The following is a 23,038-nucleotide window of genomic DNA, read 5'->3' on the forward strand; positions in this document are numbered from 1 at the left end:
CCAAAAAGTGTGGGCACCCCTGATGTATTGTTATGGGAAAACGCTTTTCACATAACGAACTTTTCGCATAACAAACTTGCTCCTGGAACCAATTAAGTTCGTTGTGTGAGGCACCACTGTATTGTAGTTTAATTTTGTGGTTAACCATTATGCATTGTTAATAAGATTATATTGTGTGTATACTGTATATGAAAAAATTAATAAATAAAATGGCATTACAATTAGTTCTACTATGGGGTGGGGGTCAGGGGCGGAGCTTGAATTGACTCCCTAGTCATTAGAAGTAGTATAAAAGCTCTCAATAAATATATACCCCCCCCCCCCAATATCGAATTCCACCGCTCGCTCTCTCTCTTATTTCCTGATTCAACTGCGTGTACCTTTCATCGCTAGAAGCAGCCCGACCCAAACCCCAGACGCCCAATCAAGCGCTCCAGTCATCTGCAACTGCCCAATAGAGCGCAGGGGGCGGGGCGACGGGCTTCCAGGAAGTAAAAGACTTTCTGCAGCAGCAGCAGCGCTAGGAGTAGTCCGAAAAACGCAGGCGAAGTCCTGTTCAATCAGGAGATTAAACTAGCACAAGGTGAGATTCTCTTTTGACATATCGCAGGGCAGCACTTAGTTGTCTTTCTCGCCAGTGAGATCCCACCCTCACCTTTTATGGCTCCATTTTATCGCGATATTATTCCGATATAAGGGTACAATATCCCGATATGGCAACAGGCGAGCAGTTTTTAGTCAAATATATTTACGGGTTTTTTTTTTAAGTGGCTGTTTTGTGGCGCTCATTTCTAGAGTTATCTCCGTTTTATGAACTTATGTAACTTGTAAACTAAATAGCGAGAATAAAAGGCTGTTTGAAGGTCTGGAGTGTCCTAAGAATTGTGCGTAGGAGATCCTTGCTGTATTGGACATAGTTGGACGTGTGGTTTTTGGAACCAGGAAGTGCAATTTGTGTTGATTGAAAAAGAGAAGGAGTAGCAAAGCTGAGAAGGGGGGGGGGGGGGAGAGAGACAAATGACGGAAGACAGAGCAAAAGAACAAGAAGGTGAAGATAGAGGATAACTCAGACATAATAAACATAATAAATGTGAAGAGCTAAGGATTTAACTCGGACAAAAAATATCCATTAATGCAAAACATATAAAATACAAAAGCAAATCATTAATTTCAAACATTATTTAATTAAAAAATCGATCAGAAAGAGAAAAATCATAATTAAAACAGCCTACCAGTTTGTCATTAGAACTTAAGATGTCATACCCAAGGTCCATTTAGACAGCTGTATTTATTCATTCAATTTTTTTAGCCCATCCTCCCAAAGGAGTTCAGAACAGGTTACAAATCAGGTACTCAAGGGGCCTCACAGTCTGTCTAATGTACCTTGGGTCACAAGAAGCAGTGTGGGGTTTGAACCCACAACCTCAGGGTGCTGAGGCCATAGCTCTAACCACTATGGCACACTCTGTGCCCAAACCAGCTCATAAGTACCTAGCAGAATCCCAAGAAGTAGCAAGATTCTTGCTCTCCCGTCTCTACCTCCAGGAACTTATCCAAACTTTTTTTTTAAAAACTCAAGCTATGATAACTTGTCTTACCGCATCCCCTGGCAATTGTTAGAAGATAACAAGCAAAAAAACAGGGAAATATCACTGAGCCTAGCATACAACACCAATGTTTTGAAGTTCTGTTGCTGCTTTGGGATAAAAAGGTCCAGCAGTGTTCTCCTTAAGATGCTTGTATAGAAAGTGGAACATTTCTTGAACATGAATGTACATTTTCTTCCTTGTGCCATATGATATTGGGGTTGAAAACTACTTGAACCTCAGGCCTTTTGTATCCCCACCTCACCTGTTCTTTGTATTTTCCTTTTGTATTTCGGAGCCCGTATTCTGTGCTGTTCTAGAACACATCTATTTGCTTTGGCAGTCTTGAATTCTTCATTTTAGTTATTCTAACCAGGGACAGCTTAATCATTAGGCTAGTAGTCTTTACTTCTAGTTCTCAAGGTCTACTTAGGGGTCCTTTTACTAAGGTGCGCTAACTGATTTAGCGCACACTAATGATTAACATGCGCTAAATGCTAACGCGTCCATAGGATATAATGTAAACTGTTTGAAGCTTCCTTGGGAGAACAGTATAGAAAATTTAATAAATAAATAGTAGTAACTTATTTATATGCATATCTCTTTCTTGCATAATTAGGAATATCCTGACCTGTTGGTGGCACTTGAATATTGGGAATGAATACCAGGGTATTAGATAGACTAGGCAATTGCCTACAGTGACAAAAAGAGTAGCTGCAGTCAACGCTTGAATATTGGGAATGAATACCAGGGTATTAGACAGACTAAGCCCACATTATCCCTTGAACTCATTCAATATTCCAGTAGGAATCTAGACTTACAGATTTATTATAGGAAGTTTTTTGGAAAGTTATCTCCTATTCCTTTTGTAGTATTTCCTCATAAATATTTTGCAGTAGCTTGGCTCATGGGTCCTCGAAATAATGGACTAATTGTATAAATTGTAGTATTCTTGTCTTTCTTATTGTATATATTCCTGTTACTAGATGGGATTTAGTTTATGATTTTCTTTTCAAAGATGGCTTTCTGTTGCACAAGTTGAAAATGAACAGGACTTTTTAAAATCATTATGTAGAGTGCTAGAGAAGTTGCAGGGAGTTATAGAAAGTACTCTTGCCTAGTTCTAGAGCCAAGGCAGAAAAGCAATCTTAGGCCATTACATCGAATTCTTTACAGACAGCACAGTGATCATTTGGGTCTGATTAATTTTTCCTGTGTTTATTTTTAGGTGAACAAACTATCCACTTCACCAGCTGAAGAATGTGGAACCCCAACACAGTTGGTATGTGGATGGTCTACAGTGCGTTCTGTTCTTTTGTAATTATATTACCTAATAGATTGTTTACGCTTTTAAAAAGTTTCAGAGGCTCTTGGTCAGGGACAGTCACTGGAAAATCTGGACTATATGAAAGTAGTGAGGGGGGTTACAAATGGGGAACAGGATGACCACTTGATAAGTCCAAAGGAAGGCTCCAGGAGAGGCCTGAATGTAGAGGAAGCATGGGAATAAACCCTAATAAGTTTTTAATAAGTAAGTGATGATAGTCATTAACAGATAAAAGCACCTGGACCCCACCTGTTCTGATCAGATGGTCACTGTTTCATTGCAGATCTGTTCACTGTCTTTGATCCTCTCTTTCCTAATGTTTCCTACTTTCTTCAGGCTTGTCCCTTGCCTACTCAGTTTCTGCCATTGTTCTGATTTGGTGCTACTCTTGCTGGCATGAAATTCCAGGCACTGCTTGTTTCAGCAACAAAGTATTTTCTCGTAACCTCTCTTAAAGGTTCATCTTGTCCTTGGGATTATTTTGGGTTGGAAAATTATGTCCTATATTGGGAGCAGTTGAACAGAACACCTTTCTGGTTGGTTTGACCCATCCAATCTTCAACCCTGCTGCTAGGCTATTTGCTGATGCTGTGTTTTGAAAATATTGGAGGGGCCATGGCCCCAGTAGCCCACCCCATTCCTCTACCTATTTTACCTTACACAGAGGCCTTCTAGCTGGTAAGTAGAGCAAACTGTTTTGAGTACTAGCAGCAGTCAGAGTGTAGTGAACAAAAACAGTTCCTTAACCAGCTAACATCTTAGGAGTGTATTTATCAACATGGGCCTCTCTTAAGATGATTTATTTTACCACTGAGTCATGCTGTTTTTATCACAGATCCCATTTTATCCAATGAGACCTAGTTACAAATAACTTAGATTAACATTAGACTTAACACGTCTTAACATTAGCCCACGTTGATAACTTCCCTCCTTACTCTTGGACTGGTTACTTTCCTCTGTGTGGAACAATATTTAGGCAGATGATATTAAAGTTTATATGAATGATAGCCACCGGTGTACTCCCTCATGCAACATTTTTACCATCTCAAAGAACTCTTGCATTTTTTAGCATCCCTCTATATACGTGCATGGGGCTTTATGGGGTAACTTTCAAACTGATTGATGAGTGCAAAGTATCCACAGACTTTCTACCTAGTTTTCAAAGAGAAAACACATATGTACTTCTGAAAACTGCCATGGGTATGAAGTACCTACAGACTTCTGAACCTGCTTTTTCTGCAGGTAAAGTTTCTATGGGAAAATAACATAAATATCAAAATTTAAAATCTACGATAGAAACATAGAAACATGACGGCAGATAAAGGCCAAATGGCCCATCTAGTCTGCCCATCCGCAGTAACCATTATCTCTTTCTCTCTCCGAGAGATCCCACGTGCCTACTATCCCAGGCCCTCTTGAATTCAGACAGTATTATGTTGTGGGAATACTTTGCAGCAGCAATGGCAGAGAAGCTTATGAAGGTTGAGGGGGAATATGGCTGGTGGAACAAATTGTCTGATCCTGGAGGAGAATCAATTTCAGACTGACACAGATCTGAGATTCAGGAGAAGATTTTATCTTCCAGCAGAACAGTGATCCTGTGCATAAAGCTTGTTGTCCCTGCCAGCCAGCGTGGATCCTTGATATGGGAAAGGAGGTTGCAAGATCAAAGAAACGAGAGAGTGCACAGGAGCTCAGGTCTAGGTGGCAGGAGATATGCTTCTCAACTCTACAGAGAGAGCCATCACAATTGCTGGGATCCCACAGTCCATTACAGAGTGTGTCAAGCAGATCTGTGTTATCATGCTGGAGGTTGACGTGGGGTGCACATAGCTGTCTTGATGATGTATCTTCAGCGTTTCAAGAAAACATCAAATGTTCAAGTTGTTGCTTGCCGTGTTGGTTTTGACCAGTACTTCTTTGTGTACTTCTAAGCACCCAGTGCTGGCTAATGCTACATACAGCATGTTGAGTTAGATGGACCTGCAGTCTTATCAATACAGTAAAGCAAAGTGGAGTGTTTCAGCAAGAAGAAAATGAATGTTTGTGAATGGCCAGTATAAAACCTGAACCTGAATCTAATAGAAAATTGGTGGCAAGACTTGAGATAGACCAAAGGGGATCCTCCAGCCAATTTTATTTATTTTGACATTTTGTTGAAGCTTGAGCAAGTCTGCCAGGTGAGTGGGCAAAGCAGAACAAAAAATGGGTCATAGGTTGAATGAACCACAACAAAGGATGGGTCCTAGATTATATATTTTGAAGATACAGACTTAGCTTTTTAACGTAGGGGCCTATTTATTCAAATTCAGTTTCAAATATTACTTCACAATTATCTATTACAGTGGTCATTTTGAGGGGGAGTATGTGGAAATGGTGTTCCCATGGTTAGCAAGGTGGTGGAATACTTGGGAATGGTGTTCGCCTTGTTAAAGGTCTAAAGCACCAATGCACAAAAGGTTTCTTTGCAAGTAAGACCAGCAGGGGAAGCCCCGATCAGCTGATCATGGCTCCAGAGCTGGCAGGGGAAGCCAGGAATCAGCTGGGAGGGAAGGAGAACAGCATTGGGGTTTTTTTGTTTGTTTTTTAGGAGGAGGAGCTGTGCTAGCAATTTCTCTTCTAAGCAAGCACCAGGCACAGTTCCTCCCCTTTTTACTGGTGCTGCTCCGAATGAATAGCATGCTTATCATTTGCATGCTATTCGTGCTGAGCATCATCCTTTGGGGAAAAATTGTTCCTGCCACAATAATTTTTACCGTGGCATCGGAGTGTTGTGCATCAGTCCCTAAGACTTGAAGTAGTGCAGTTTCTGATACTGTTATAATGAAATTGCATCCTTGACTCCAGATGTTAAGTCTAGTTTGCATTGAAAGGTATGAGAAATCTATGTGATTATTGTGATAATAGATAACCCCATCTGAGCTATCACATATTTGTTATGTAAACAGAGGGAGGATCCCTGGAGGAAAGATTACAAGGAAACGTGACTGCAGTGAATGGGGGTAGCGTAGTTTAAGACTACATATATAGAAGCAGTGGTTCCCAAACCTGTCCTGGAGGACCACCAGGCCAGTCGGGTTTTCAGGATAGTCCTAATGAATATGCATGAGAGAGGTGCATATAATGGAGGTGCCAGGCATGCAAATCTGCTCCATGCAAATTCATTAGGGCTAACCTGAAAACCCGACCGGCCTGGAGGTCCTCCAGGACAGGTTTGGGAACCACTGTATAGAAGCAATCTGGAGTGCGTGTGACTCTGCAGACAATGCAAGCTCAAGTATGAGAGGAAAGTGGGTTAATGAAGGAATGCAAACATATTATCATTTTCTAGTATGTAGGCCTATATCAGTACTGCAGCTGAGGGGTGGACTGCATGAATTCTAGATGCCGCTAAGGACACAATCCAACATTTATATCCTCCAGCATTGACATAGGCCAGGGGTAGGCAATTCCGGTCCTCAAGAGCCGGAGCCAGGTCAGGTTTTCAGGATATCCACAATGAATATGTATGAGATGGATTTGCATGCACTACCTCCTTGAGATGCAAATCTATCTCATGCATATTTATTGTGGATATCCTAAAAACCTGACCTGGCTCCGGCTCTCGAGGACCAGAATTGCCTACCCCTGACATAGGCTAAGAGATGTGTTCTTAGTTTTCAGTTTGTAATGCTTGTAACTTTCTAGTCTGTAAAGTCTGTAGATGTCTGCAATATTTTGACTAATAGTCCTAGGCAGTAGGCCTATGTTCAACTAGTAAACTAATATTTGTTCTTGGGTTGGCTTGACTGTGACATGATACTGTGCCTTCTCAGAGGACAAGCAGGCCTTCCTATTCTCATATCTGGATTACGTTATTTGATGGCGCCCGTTAGTAAGTTATAGTTAGAAGTTTCTAGCAGTGCCGCACTGCACATGCAAGGGTTGATCAGTCTTTGTTTTTCCATGGAGCAAAAAGGACGCATCTCAGTGCTTCTTCATGAACTTCATAGTGCCTTCCCATTTGGGGATTTTTGATTTATTTCTTCATGTTTAAAAGAATTTTGAAAAGATGGACTTGGTGGAAAATCCACTTCTTATACCTGGGATAAGCAGCATAGAATGTATTGCTCTTTTGGGATCCTGCCAGTTATGTATGACCTGAATTGTCCACTGTTGGAAACAAGATGCTGAACTTGATGGACCTTTGGTCTGTCCCTATACAACAATGTTTATGTACTTATAACTTATTCAATCAAGACTTCTTGGTTTCTTCCGTACTCTACACTTTAAGCATGAAAAAAAACTATTACTGTATATTGGGTAGACTAGTGAAACAAATTTCTATTTTAATGCATTTTCAGTGAAAAATTGTGCAAGAGTGGAAGATTTTTACACCTATTGATGCATTATTGCATTATGATCTTGTATAATATGATGGGTTTTTACATTGTGGATAGGATGGGCAACATAAAAATTGAAAGAATAAATCGTGTGTCTGTGTGTTTGACCAGATAAAATTGGCTATCACTATGCAAATTGTCCTGTATAATCAATGAATTGTCAGTGTGTCTTTACTGACTGTTTTCTCTTCTTATTTTCTTTTACAGGACCTCCAGGTTCTTGCCCTGGAGGAGCTTTTCCCTCTAATCCTGCTTTCCCACCAGACAGTAACCCTGCTTACCCTCCCACAGCTAATCCTGGCTTCCCCCCAGGCACTATGCCTATGGGTCCTTACCCTGTACCACCAGCTGGCATGCCAGGGCAGCCCATTTATCCTCCAGGGAATGCCATTCAACCTCCCTTCTCTGGGCATCAGCAGCCTGGCTTCCCAGTGCCCCCTATAGGCCCCCACCCCCCAGGCATGCCAGGGCACCCTATTCCAGGATGCATTGGAGTGAACCCCCTCATGCCAGGGGCAGTAATTGCAGGACACAAGATGAACAAGAAGATGAAAAAGGCTCACAAAGCGCATAAGCCTCATAAGCTGCATAAACATCACAAGCATGGAAAGGTCAGTGTGGAGCAGAGGTCATGTGTATGTGAAATGCAAGGGTTGGGTGAATGCGCATGAGGTGTAGGGGTCACAAAGAGGTGAATGTGATCATAGGGTCAGTGGCATAGCGAGGGTGGGAGGTGCCTGAGGCAACCCCACCCTCTTTCCCACCCCTCTCACCACCACATCTGCCCCTTCCCTTCCCCTACACCTCTTTAACTTACCCAGTGTGAGCAGCATTTCCAACTTGCTTCTCATGCTGGCCTTGACTTTCCCTCTGACATCACTTCCTGGTCCCACAACCAGGATGTGACGTCGGAGGGAGAGCTGAGGCTGGCTTGAGCAGCAGGCTGGAGCTGCTGCTCACGCTAGTGAAAAGCTGGGGAGCAGAGAAGAGGAGAGGTGCCATCGCCGTGGGCATACTGCTCCCTTCCTTACCTCTGGGAGGGGGTGTGCAAAAAATGAGGAGTGTAAAACTCGGACATGTCCTTTTTTTTTTTTTTTTTTTTTTTTAAGAGAACTGACCAGGCAGGCATCTGGACGGGTTTTTTAAATTGTGGAATCTGTCTGGGTTTGGCAAGGAATCCGGTGGCTCTCACCTCTCGGCTGCAATTCTGTTTTCTTCAAGCCACTGGCAGCTCAGCGATGTGAGCCTGCTGCTGTCGGCCTACCCCGGAAGCTGCCTGTCTGCAGGTCCCGCCTTCACGGGATAGGAAGTTGCTGCAGAAAGGCGGCTTCCGGGGCAGGATGAAGACAGCAGGCTCACGTCACTAGTTGCTAGCGGCCTGAAGAAATAGAATTGCAGCGCCAAGGAGGTAAGAGGAAGAAAGCCACTGGAATCCTTGTAAGCCAACCCTGCCAAACTAGCTTCTGGGGAACTGAACCAGGGGTGGGGTGAGGGCAGAGTCAGGATGGATGTGGACGGGGTTATGTGTCCTCTGTTTTTTTTAAGGCCAAAAATATGGTAAGGTACTATTTGTAGTATCTATGGCTGAGATTTTATATGAGTACTCAAATCACAAAAGTATGAATGCATTTAGTGAATCTCTTTATAAAGACAGTTGTTAAATCCAAATGAATACATAAGTTGTATGGGCTACAAAAAGGTGCATATGTAGTGCACTTTGCAAGAGACACCAGCATGGGATTTAGTATTTAAAGGGAGACAAGTATAGGATTTAGAGATCAACAGGCAGGGGTTTCAAAGGTCACATTGGAGTGATTGCATGAGTATCATAGATCAGTGTAGAATGCAGGAGTTTAAAGATATAAGTACTGGGGGTTACTGTAAGGTAAGCAAATGTGATGGCATGGGGGTAAAGATGCTACAGTTGAAGTGGGTTCTGAATTTCAGTAGGTTTCAAGAAAAGATAAATTGGTGGAAACTTAATAGAAAGGAATGTCTGCATACATACTTGCCCAGATACCTCCAGGAATTGCTTTAAATCTGTATTATTACATCCACACCGAAGTCTGTAAAGTAGGTGTTCAATCTGTACCTGCGAATTGGGTCTTGCAGATAGACACACACATTGTTTTCTGCTCCTCCTACTTAGCAGAGGAACACAGAGCCTCCAACAGTTTTTTTTTTTTTTCTGCAAGCGATCTGTGCAGAAGTGTTTCTGCTCTGCTTATTTATTTATTTTTACATAAGTTTGTTCTTTTTGGTGCTTTGAGACCCCTTATTCAGGGGTTCTTTGTATAGGAAAGGAAGCAGTTCCCATGGAGCCAAATTGCAGCTTCACAGGGCAAGCTTTGGGTGGACCTGTGGAGGCGGCCTACTATGTGCCACCATCAGAACTCAGAGTCTGTTCCCCAGTTCTTCCGACCTTGTCAGAGACTTAAGCGCAGGCTGCGTGCACGCTGAGTAAGAGCCCTTGGGAAATCGGGGCACAGGTTGTATATTTTCCTGCCCCCAATCATGTGTCGAGGTTCCAAGGTGGTGGAGGTTACGGTTAGGGTCGGTCCAACTGGCAACCCAAAGATCCTGAAGATTGGACTGTTTGGAAAAAATTTGAGAGAGAAATTCCTTTCCCTTCACTTCAGCTGCAGAGACAGAACTGACAGGCAGGGCCTGGAAGCTTGTGGTGTGCCCACCAGCTGCACTGCATGAGCCGGGGTTCATGAGACATGCTCTCCATATGAGCTGGACAAATTCCAGGGGAAAGCTACATACTGGGGTTGAGGCCGACTACAGGCAAATCCCAGACTAGACTGCAAGGGGTCCCCAGATGTGGCGCGCTGCTGAGACTGTAAGTACAGTCCCAGTATTTCCTATGGGAAAATTGGGGGAGGGGAGTGTCTAAAAATGTCATTTTTGGCAGTTTGTGGGGGTAAGGTTCAGGTCTCTTACCTCCAAAACTACTGTTACAGCATTTTTTGATTTTTTTAAATATTTATTTATTTAAAAAATTTCTATATCGTTTAAAACTAAACAATTTACATAATTTATATACATCATTTAAAAACAAAAACATAATAAACTAAACATACAAAAAATCCTCCACAAATTGGGGCGATTTTTCTGGCAGTGGCCATCTTGGATTTTATCAATCTTTTTTTCAGCTTTTTTATTCTGCCTCATATCCCTCATAGTAACATAGTAGATGACGGCAGATAAAGACCCGAATGGTCCATCCAGTCTGCCCAACCTGATTCAATTTAAATTTTTTTAATTTTTTCTTCTTAGCTATTTCTGGGCAAGAATCCAAAGCTCTACCCGGTACTGTGCTTGGGTTCCAACTGCCGAAATCTCCGTTAAAACCTACTCCACCCTTCTACACCCTCCCAGCCATTGAAGCCCTCACCAGCCCATCCTCCACCAAACGGCCATATACAGACACAGACCATGCAAGTCTGCCCAGTACTGGCCTTAGTTCAATTTTTAATATTATTTTCTGATTCTAGATCCTCTGTGTTCATCCCACACTTCTTTGAACTCAGTCATCGTTTTACTTTCCACCACCTCTCTCGGGAGCGCATTCCAGGCGACCACCCTCTCCGTAAAGTAGAATTTCCTAACATTGCCTTTGAATCTACCACCCTTCAACCTCAAATTATGTCCTCTGGTTTTACCATTTTCCTTTCGGTGGAAAATATTTTGTTCTACGTTAATACCCTTCAAGTATTTGAATGTCTGAATCATATCTCCCCTGTCTCTCCTCTCCTCTCCTCTATGGTATACATATTCAGGGCTTCCAGTCTCTCCTCATATGTCTTCTGGCGCAAGCCTCCTATCATTTTCGTCACCCTCCTCTGGACCGCTTCAAGTCTTCTTACGTCCTTCACCAGATGCGGTCTCCAAAACTGAACACAATACTCCAAGTGGGGCCTTACCAATGACCTGTACAGGGGCATCAACACCTTCTTCCTTCTACTGGCTATGCCCCTCTTTATACAGCCCAGCATCCTTCTGGCAAAAGCTACAGTTTTTTTGCCTTTAGATCTTCGGACACTATCACCCCAAGGTCCCTCTCCCCATCCGTGCATATCAGCTTCTCTCCTCCCAGCATATTTGGTTCCTTCTGATTTATTAATCCCCAAATGTATTACTCTGCATTTCTTTGCATTGAATTTTAGTTGCCAGGCATTAGACCATTCCTCTAGCGTTTGCAGATCATTTTTAATATTTTCCATTCCCTCTTTGGTGTCTACTCTTGTTACAAATCTTGATATCATCTGCAAAAAGGCACACTTTTCCTTCTAAACCTTCAGCAATGTCACTCACAAACATATTGAATAGGATCGGCCCCAGCACCGAACCCTGAGGGACTCCACTTCTCACCTTTCCTTCCTCTGAGCGACTTCCATTAACCACCACCCTCTGGCGTCTGTCCGACAGCCAGTTGCTAACCCAGTTCACCACTTTGGGTCCTATCTTCAGCCATTCAAGTTTGTTCAAAAGCCTCCTACGAGGAACTGTATCAAAGGCTTTGCTGAAATCTAAGTAAATTACATCTAGCATATGTCCTTGATCCAGCTCTCTGGTCACCCAATCAAAAAATTCAGTCAGGTTCGTTTGGCACGATTTACCTTTTGTAAAGCCATGTTGTCTCGGATCCTGTAACCCATTAGATTCAAGGAAGTACACTATCCTTTCTTTCAGCAACACTTCCATTATTTTTCCAACAACTGAAGTGAGGCTCACCGGCCTGTAGTTTCCTGCTTCATCCCTGTAACCACTTTTATGAATAGGGACCACATCCGCTCTCCTCCAATCCCCAGGAATCACTCCTGTCTTCAGAGATTTGTTGAACAAGCCTTTAATAGGACTCGCCAGAACTTCTCTGAGCTCCCTTAGTATCCTGGGATGGATCTCATCTGGTCCCATCACTTTGTCCACCTTCAGTTTTTCAAGTTGCTCATAAACACTCTCCTCCGTGAACGGCGCAGAATCTACTCTATTTTCTCGTGTAACTTTGCCAGCCAATATCGGTCCTTCTCCTGGACTTTCTTCTGTGAACACAGAACAAAAGTATTTGTTTAGCACATTTGCTTTTTCCTCATCACTCTCCACATATCGGTTCCCAGCATCTTTTAGTTTAGCAATTCCATTTTTCATCTTCCTCCTTTCACTAATATATCTGAAAAAATTTTTGTCTCCCTTTTTTACATTTTTAGCCATTTGTTCTTCCGCCTGTGCTTTTGCCAGACGTATCTCTCTCTTGGCTTCTTTCAGTTTCACCCTGTAGTCCTTTCTGCACTCCTCTTCTTGGGTTTTTTTTAAATTTCACGAACACCAATTCTTTTGCCTTTTTCTCTTGTTTTTATTGATTTTCTTCACATAAAGGTCCGTAGCCATTTTTATCGCTCCTTTCAGCTTACACCACTTTCTTTCCACTTCTCTTATGTCCTCCCATCCTAACAGCTCTTTCTTTAAGTACTCTCCCATTGCATTAAAGTCCGTACATTTGAAATCTAGGACTTTAAGTATCATGCGGCTGCTCTCCACTTTAGCCGTTATATCAAACCAAACCATTTGATCGCTACTTCCCAGGTGAGCACCCACTCGAACATTAGAGATACTCTCTCCATTTGTGAAGACCAGATCCAATATCGCTTTTTCCCTTGTGGGTTCCGTCACCATTTGTCTGAGCAGAGCCTCTTGAAAGGCATCCACAATCTCCCTACTTCTTTCCGATTCCACAGATGGAACATTCCAGGTTGAAATCTCCCAACAGCAGAACCTCCTCTTTCCTTCCAAACTTTTGGATATCCACAATCAGATCCTTATCAATTTGCTACGATTGAGTCGGTCTGTAGACTACACCCACGTAGATAGAAGTTCCATCTTCTCTTTTCAGAGCGATCCATATAGCTTCTTCCTCTCAGGTCCCTTGCATTTCGGTCGCTTGGATATTGATCTTTACATAGAGAGCTACTCCTCCACCTTTTTGACCATCTCTGTCCTTCCTAAAAAGATTATATCCCGGTATGTTTGCATCCCATCCATGTGATTCACTGAACCATGTCTCTGTGATAGCGACAATATCTAGATCTGCCTCTAACATCAGGGCATGCAGATCATGAACTTTGTTACTTAGACTGCGAGCATTTGTGGTCATCGTTTTCCAGAGGCATTAACCTTGGAACACAAGGCGAGGAGACCAAAATAGTAAAATTTAACAAAAAATCATTAATGATGAAGTCCTCAGCCTCTGATCAGATGAATTCATGTGTGGATTACGCAAAACTGCCCGCAGAGGAGCATCCATTTACTGCATGCCACGGCACGCGTAGGGGGAGGCAGGAGCTTCGGACCTCACCCCCTCTAAATCTTCTAGGGCTGGGGAACCGATGTGGGTCCAGGAATTGGGCAAAAAAATCCTGCCTAGTACCAGTTTTTGGTAACAGCGTGAAATGCAAGCTCACTGAGTCTGGGGATCCCTTGCAAGACATATCTGGGGTCAGCCGGGAGTTGGCCTTAGTCCTGGTACATGACTTTTCCCTGGAATTTGTCCAGCTCATGTGGAGAGTATATCTCATAGAAACATAGAAACATAGAAGGTGACGGCAGATAAGGGCCAAGGCCCATCAAGTCTGCCCACATCAATGACCCTCCCCTACCTCTCTTTGCGAAGAGATCCCACCTTTCGATCCCATTTAGTCTTAAAATCAGGCACACTGCTGGCCTCAATCACCTGCATCGGAAGACCATTCCATCGATCCACCACCCTCTCGGTGAAGAAGTATTTCCTGGTGTCGCCATGTAATGTCCCTCCCCTGATTTTCCATGGATGCCCTCGTGTTGACGTGGGTTCCTTGAAGAAGAAGATATCCTCCCCCACCTCGATACGGCGCGTGAGGTACTTGAATGTCTCGATCATGTCCCCCCTCTCTCTGCGTTCCTCAAGGGAGTAGAGCTGCAGTTTATTCAGCCGTTCCTCATACGGGAGATCCCTGAGCCCCGTGACCATCCGTGTGGCCATTCGCTGGACCGACTCTAGTCTTAGCACATCTTTGCGGTAATGTGGTCTCCAGAATTGTACACAGTATTCCAGATGGGGTCTCACCATGGACCTATATAATGGCATTATGACTTCGGGCTTACGGCTGACGAAACTCCTTCGTATGCAACCCATGATTTGTCTGGCTTTAGATGAAGCTTTCTCCACCTGAGTTGCAGTCTTCATGTCCTCACTGATGATTACCCCTAAGTCTCGTTCCGCTACAGTTCTCTCTAGGATCTCACCATTAAGAGTGTAAGTCTTACATGGATTTCTGTTGCCTAGGTGCATGACCTTGCATTTTTTGGCATTGAAGTTTAGTTGCCAGGTCCTGGACCAATTCTCCAGTAGGAGGAGGTCGTGTGCCATACTATCGGTCTTGGATTTGTTGTCAGGTCCTGTTGTGTTCTTGTCCACTATATTGCATAATTTGGCATCATCGGCGAATAACGTTAATTTACCCTGAAGCCCTTCAGCCAAGTCCCTTATGAAGATGTTGAACAAGATTGAACCCGGCTTGTGCAGTGCAGATGCACCGCAAACTTCCAGACTAGTGCCTAGGTTCCTGTGGACCCAGATTGCATTAGTTGGCAAACTGATAATATAAGTAGACTCTCAGTTAACTGGCACTCATGGGGATATATAGATACCAGATAAATGTAGTTTCTGGTAGCTTGAAAGTTAATAAAAGTAGGCCTAACAGTATACCCCAGTGTTTCTCAACATGCGGTATGTGTACCCTTGGGGGTACGCAGGCCTCTTGTTGGGGGTACATGGCCTGGTCGCCAATTCCCACCCCCACCACTGAAGCCGCTTCCGGTGATCTCTGCCTGCCCCCCCCCCACCTGCCCTTGAAGCCAACACAGTTACCACCTTCTTTGAGCCGTACTCGCTCCTTCGGTCTTCAGCAGCACTGCTTGCATGGATGGTGCACGCAGCGATTCACATGCTGCATGTAAGTAGCTGACCCTGAAACCTTCTCTCTGATGTCAGAGGGAAGGCTTGTGAGTCAGCCTTGTGCAGCATGTGAATCACTGCTTGCGCCTTCCCCACTGCAGACAGAAGGAGCGAGTGTGGCTCGAACAAGAACTGGGTCGGCTTCGGGTGGGGGGAAGACAGGCAGGGAGGGATCCGTGGCAGGGGGCAAGCAGGAAGTCTGGATCCCCAGAAGCAGCAGCGGCTTCTATAGACGGGAAGTTACTTAAGTGCAGGGAGGGGGAAGGGGCACGAACTCGTCATAGATGGAAGGGAACGGGCATGAACATGGGACCCAGAAGAGAGGGAGGAAGGGGGCACTAACTTGGGACATAGGAGGGAGGAAATAGAAAGGGAGAATTGTTCGGTATGAGTGTGTGAGTGATAGGGAAAGATGGTGGCACATGGGGAAGGAATCCCTCTGTCCCCGCCCGTCCCTATAAACTTCAGAAACAGTTATTTCATTTAATTATGCTACTGAATTAAAGGCTCTGGTGGAGACCCATTTACAAATAAGCAAAGACACTTTATTAATTTGGAAATATTAATTGGGAAGAATACATACTTTGTAAACGGGTTTCTACCAGAGCCTCTAATGGGCGGAGTCTTAAGCAGTTCATCCGGCCAAGATTTGTAGAGAGGCAACTTGGTCTTCTCTTCATACCTTCAGGAGGTTCTACAGAGTGGATGTGGTGGCTCGGTCTGATGCCGCTTTTGGGGCCTCTGTTTTGCAGGCAGGCTCTTCTGTCCCGTAGATGTTGCCATTGTTTTAGTACATCACCTACTTTACAGACTCCTGAGTGGATGTAAATTTGGTAATGTTTCTTTTTTTTTTTTAATAATCTTTATTCATTTTAAAATTTCAATAATTGAAGAACAATAAATAAAACATTTATACTATAGACATCACTTAAAATATTACAATATTCTTACAGACCAATAACCCTCCCACCCAAATTATTCTTTATCATTCAAGAATCTATAGATCTATCATAATTCCATAATTCACTACATATTTTAAACATAAAATTACACATTTATCCACATAGACATATTTTAAACTTATAAACCACCTTACCCTATCCATAATAATATTTGATTATAACCTATATTTTCCTCCCCCCTCCCTCCCTGAATGTGCAATTCTTCTAACAACAAATGTATAATTATATTAAATCTACAAAAGATGTCAATGGACCCCCATATTAGATTAAAGTTTTTAAAATTCTCTAACTGACCAGCTCTCTTTTTTTCATATTTATATATTTGACATAAACTTGCCCACCAGAATGTAAAATTGAGACGATCCCAGTTTTTCCAGTTACATTACATTAGTGATTTCTATTCTGCCTGTGCCTTGCGGTTCTAAGCGGATTACAAATTAGAAGAGATCTGGACATTACCGAGAGAATTATATAACAATGATTCATGTAAATTACATGATACGATAGAGAATTACAAATTAGAAGATATCTGGATTTTTCCGATAGAATTACATAGCAAAGATTCAAGTAATTACAGGATACAGTGGAGAATAACAATATATTCGGGTTACAGAAGAAAATTACCTAACATTGAAGGAAGAAGTTTATTGGATACAGATGGTAGATGCTTATTTAGGAATCTGAATATTTTTGGTAGGTATGGTTCTAGGAGTTGACTAATGTGTTATTCACGGAGGAGAGAGCATGTGCGAATGGGGAGGAGATTAGTAAGTAGGGCGTGTTTTTTGAATAGAACGTTACGTGTAATCAATTGTATAGCTGTACTTGTCATAATTAATAAGAGACTTCTTTTATATTTATCTAGGGGGTCTTTGATATACAAAATGGTACCACAGATTATTACTTCATAAGTTAAAAGAATCTCAGATTCTAAAATATTAGTAATATGTCCCCAAATCGATTTCCAAAAAACCAGTATCTTAGGGCAATAAAACAGCAAATGATCCAATGTTCCTATGTCAAGATGACAGTGCCAGCATCTATTAGACTTTGAATTATCCAACTTATTCAATCTAACCGGGGTCCAAAAAGAACGATGCAACAGAAAAAACCAAGTTTGTTTCATAGATGCTGAAGCTGTACACCTCATCCTCCAAGACCAAATACGTGGCCATCGAGATGCAGAAATATACTGCTTAATCTCAATACTTCAAATGTCTCTAAGTTCAGATATTAATTTATACCACTTAGTGGCTTGATGTCCTAGGATGTCCGTCTGAAAACGGAGGAATTGCAAGCTGTAATAATTTTTCAAATTACGCCACTCAGGGAACCCCTTCTGAATAGCCTGCTTCAGTTGCAACCATTTATAAAATTTAAATTCAGAAATACCAAAAAATTGTTGCAACCGTGAAATTTGGTAATGTTTCTGTTAATCCACAGAGGAGTCTGTAAGGCCTGCCCTCTGTCTATTCTGATTCTTTCTGTATCTCCTGCCTCAGATGTTTCTCCTTTCAGGCCGAAGTATCTTCCAACCAGCAAATGGGCCCTGCATTCTACATTCGAAATCATGCTCATTGCACACAGCAGATGGGTTCATATGGCCATGTTGAATCAAATGTTTTCTACTAATAATCAGTAAACATCCCAGTTGATACATCTCTACTTCTGTTGGCCTTATTTGGAATTTCGTACAGATTTGCTTTCTGTTTCTATGTCTCCCGTTCTGGTTCAGATTGCTGTTCATGCCTGTTTTTCATGTTTTCTGCTTATTAATTGTTCTCTTATCTGTTGCAGAGCAGAATAATGTTATGTTTGCAGGGAAGTTTCCTGTGCCCCCTTCTGTGTAAGCTTTGTTCCAGTGCTGTTCGATTGCTTTTGGACTCAACTGTAGGGGGCTCTGTGTTCCTCTGCTGAGTAGGAGGAGCACAAAACAATGTGTGTTGTGGCTTTCTGCAAGACCTGGTTTGCATATACAGATTAAAAACCTACTTTACATACAAACTCCTCTGTGGATTAATAGAAAGATTACCAAAGGTCAGAAGAACCTAATCTTCCAATAAATTTGAACCCTGGATAAAAATATAAATATAAGCTAATTATTAACATGAGAACACTCTTGGACTGTGGCACTATAGAATTCTGAATCCGAGCCAGGAGATTTTTATGATTATCTACACTCCTCCTGGAAAAAAAAGAGGGCAAAGAGTAAATGACTCGGGTTAACACTAGCAATGCCAAAATAAGGCTTTGAAGTATTTCACTGGAGTGGGATCACCCCTGTCCTTTTCTCCCCCTACCCATCCTGCCCTAGGACTCCCCGGCACATGATACTTCTGATGCTAGAATAGAACAGAGAATAAACACAAATAATGGATTACATTTTTTAAACCCACCTGAATTAAAGCAAATAAGAAAAGTGTTTCTGGATTTTAGTCTTTCTCAGGCTACATGGCTTGAAGCCAATTATAAAGGTTGAGAAAATCATTAGCTGTAGCACTATAGCATCACAGGTTAGTGCTTTGCAAGCCACCTTCTGAAAGAGAGGAGAGATGGAGTTAGAAGAAATAGAAATGAAAAGTATGTTATCCTACAGTCCCTTTAATTGGTTTGAGTAAAGTTATGTTCTTCGGGGCAACAGATTCTGTATAATATGAGAGGCATCCTGCCTCCATAGATGCTACAGTGTCCTCTGGGGAGGACAGGTTTGCAGATGGGTGGTTTGCGCTTGGAGGCAGCATTATGTGCAGGCAGTGAGGCTTCACTAATTTGTGTGTATGTGTGTTTTTTTTCCCTCACAGCATTCTTCCTCCTCTTCCTCCTCCTCCTCCTCCAGCAGCAGTGACTCAGATTGAAACCTGAGAAGGGTCCTTATCCTGCAGCCTGCAAGGCACGTCCACCCCCCCTTCCTCCAAACCTACTTTCACCACAAAAGCTCATGTTCTCTTCTTCCTTTGGGACTGCATGGCAACACTCCAGCAATGCTTCCGCCAGTCCTGATGGCATCGAGGAATAGCTAAGGAGAAGGAGGATCAAACACAGTTATTAGCATTTCTGTGATGTACATGCCCCCTGCCTTCTCTACCTGATCTACTATCACTGTGCTAGGGTTGCCATGTTAAAGGAGGGTTTCAGTCACCTTCTACATCCAGTTGCTGTGTGATCTTCAACATATTATTTAAATCTCTCTGTACTCTACCGAAACTTGTAGAGGATGTAATACTGACAATAAGTGTTAATAGAACTAAGGCTGGGGTAGGATCTATGGCATAGTGTGGCCCCAGACAGGTCATTCATGGCTCCCACAAAATTTCACACTAGCTGAAGCCCCTGCTGAGTTTTATTCATTAGATTTATCTGCGGCCTTTGACACAATTGACCATGACTTATTACTTAAACGACTGGAATCTCTAGGTATTGACGACCAAGTTCTAAACTGGTTTGTCTCATTTCTTTCGAATCGCTCATCAACAGATTTAACGATGAAAATTCTAAAGTTTTTTCCACATCCTATGGTATTCCCCAAGGTTCTACCCTGTCACCTCTTTTGTTCAATATTTTTCTTTCCCCACTTTTAAATATGTGTCAATCAATAGGCTTTACATCTTTTGCATACGCGGATGACATCCAGCTCCTTCATCCTATAGATCCTGAAAATAAAGATGAAATTAGGGCAATCAATAAAAAACTCGAAACTATAAAAAATTGGCTAAATTCTAATAAATTAGCTTTAAATATTAAAAAAACCAAATCAATGCTCTTTACTTGGAAGAAGGACACAACTCTGAGTACCCTCTTTTTCCTCAATGAAATCCCCTTAGACCTGGTACCTTCCTTAAAAATTTTAGGTGTCATCGTCGACGATAAACTCATTTCACTACCATATAGGCAATATAGTTAAAACATACTTTTTCAAATTATGTTTGATACGATCGATCTCTAAATTTCTCGAGCCTAAATCCATCAACATATTAATTCATTCTCTGGTCATAGCCAAAATTGATTATTGCAATTCTCTTTTACTCAATATTTTGCAAAAAGAAAAAAGAAGTCTCCAAACAATACAAAATACAGCGGTTAAACTCATCTACAACGCTAAAAAATATGACCACGTCACACCCTTGATGATTGATTCTCATTGGCTTCCTATCAGCCATCGCATTACTTTTAAAATATTACTTCTAGTTTTTAAATTTTTAACCTATAATGAACCTCAATTCATAACCAGAATGCTTATTCCTTATAACACCTCCCGGTCTCTTCGTTCAACTTCGCATAACCTCCTAATTGTTCCATCCCTGAAAATTATAGGCACCAGAAGACATGATATGTTTTCGGTCATGGCCCCTCAACTGTGGAACTCTCTACCACAGTACATAAGAGACGAAAAAGACCTTTCATCCTTTAAAAAAATTTTAAAAACTTATCTTTTTAAAGATGCATTCAACCTTTCATTTTCCGACCAATAACCAAAAATCTTAGGGTTTTTTAAAATTATTTTTACCCTCCCTCTCGTTTACTTCCCTTTTGTTTTTTTTCACTCTAACAAGAAATTGTAACTTTTCCCCCCATCCCTTGAGATTCATGTTAGTCTTTTTTTGTAAGTCTGAAGTTATTTTCTCTGTACCCACAACCCTGTTTTTACAAAGTTGTACATCGCTTAGTAAATTAAATAAGCGATCCATCAAACGCTAATAAAAACTTGAAAAACTTGAATTCATAATGAATGGCTCCTAGAGAATAGCCTGCAGCCAGTAATGGCTCCATTTTAATAGAATTTTAAATATTTCCCTTGCTTTAGGATGTTAAAATTGGAGATTATACAATAAATGGTATGTTAATTGTAAGATTTACGCCTGCATCCTCCTCCTTTCTTTACAGTACATTGGGGCAGTGGAACATCTTTTTGGTGAAAGGAACCAAGAGATCTTGAGCATCCTCCCCCCCAACCCCCCTCTGTGCCCTAGTTGCTGATGCTGTGTTGATTAAACTATTGGTCAGATCCACCCCATTCTATTACATATGAAGTGAATGAAGCAAGAGGGTTACAAGATGTGAAGGTGTACTGTAGGCCTGAATTTCATGGCTTTTCATGGGGTTCACATCCTCAGGGCACAGACTCTGCATTCTGTCTTCTAGGGGTATTATGTCCATGTCTGTTTTGTAAAGTATGCTGGGGTCAAACACAGGAGACAGAAAGTAAGCCAAAATTTAGAGGATTGGGAAACTTGACACAGAAATGTGGTAGCCAAGTTTGTGGAAGAACAATGAAACAACTTGTCAGGTATTCATTTAACTTTCTTTCAAAAGCAAAGCAGAAAAAAGAATTGCATCCATCAGAGGTGAGGGTGCTTTGACTGTGCTGAGTCTACTGGTAAGAAGACAGTTGTGATCTACATCTGGCTAGCTTAAGCCACTGGTGCAATGGAATACACAAAGAGAGCTGCAAGCTAGTTCCCAGGGCAGGAGAATAAAGCACAGTTACTTACCATAACAGGTGTTATCCAGGGACAGCAGGCAGATAGTCTCACGTATGGGTGACATCACTGATGGAGCCCCGGTATGGACCACTTTAAAAGTGCATCGCCACTTTAAGAGTTTAGAAAGTTCACAATTGCCCACACCACACATGTGCGAGTGCCTTCCCGCTCGATGTAGGCACACGGTCCCTTCAGTTAAGATAAGCCAGCTAAGAAGCCAACCCGGGGAGATGGGTGGGTTGTGAGAATATCTGGATAACACCCGTTATGGTAAGTAACTGTGCTTTATCCCAGGATAAGCAGGCAGCATATTCTCACGTATGGGTGACCTCCAAGCTAACAGAATGAGATGGGAGGGAGTGTTGGCCTTAAGAAAATAAATTTTGTAAGACTGATTGCCGAAGTGCCCATCCCTTTTGGAGAATGACTCCAGACAGTAGTGAGAAGTGAATGTATGAACCGAGGACCAGGTGGCAGCTTTACAGATTTCCTCAATGGGAGTAGATCTAAGGAAAGCAACAGAAGCTGCCATAGCTCTAACTTTATGGGCTGTGACACGGCTCTCCAGTGCCAGTCCAGTCTGAGTCTAGCAGAACAAGATGCAGGCAGCAAGCCAGTTGGAAATTGTTCTCTTGGAAACAGGATGCCCCAACTTGTTTGGATCAAACGAGATGAAGAGTTGGGGAGAAGTTCTGTGTGGCTTAGAAAACAGAGATTGGGAGTAAATGGGCAATACTTGGACTGGAAAAGCGTCGCCAGTGGGATGCCGAAGGACCTTTACTCTTCAACATCTTTATAAATGATCTGGACATAGGTACGACGAGCGAGGTGATTAAATTTGCGGACGATACGAAGTTATTCAGAGTAGTGAAGACGCAGGGGGATTGCAAAGATCTACAACGTGACATAATCAGGCTCGAGGAATGGGCATCGACATGGCAGATGATGTTCAACGTGGATAAGTGTAAAGTGATGCATGTCGATATCAAAAATCTCAATCATGAGTACAGGATGTCCTGGACGGTACTTGGAGAGACCTCCCAGGCACGAGACTTGGGAGTTCTGATATACAAGTCGATGAAGCCCTCTACACAATGTGCGGCGGTGGCAAAAAGGGCAAACAGAATGCTAGGAATGATAAAGAAGGGGATTACGAACAGATCGGAGAAGGTTATCATGCTGCTGTACTGGGCCATGGTGCGTCCTCACCTGGAGTACTCCGTACAGCACTGGTCACCATACATGAAGACAGACACGGTACTACTCGAGAGGGTCCAGAGAAGCGCGACTAAGATGGTTAAGGGG

General features: G+C 42.4%; 1 protein-coding gene across 1 annotated transcript; it reads left to right on the plus strand.

The window, feature by feature from the left end:
• The first annotated feature begins 470 nt into the window (after positions 1 to 470).
• Positions 471 to 21,106, plus strand: PRR13 (proline rich 13). The gene is made up of 4 exons (XM_033939299.1): positions 471 to 583; positions 2,815 to 2,868; positions 7,503 to 7,906; positions 19,055 to 21,106. The coding sequence occupies exons 2-4, from the start codon at positions 2,847 to 2,849 to the stop codon at positions 19,106 to 19,108; spliced, it is 480 nt and encodes a 159-aa protein (XP_033795190.1). The 5' UTR covers positions 471 to 583; positions 2,815 to 2,846; the 3' UTR covers positions 19,109 to 21,106.
• Positions 21,107 to 23,038: the final 1,932 nt, after the last annotated feature.

This window comes from Geotrypetes seraphini, chromosome 3, assembly GCF_902459505.1.
Source record: "Geotrypetes seraphini chromosome 3, aGeoSer1.1, whole genome shotgun sequence".
Lineage (NCBI taxonomy): Eukaryota > Metazoa > Chordata > Amphibia > Gymnophiona > Dermophiidae > Geotrypetes > Geotrypetes seraphini.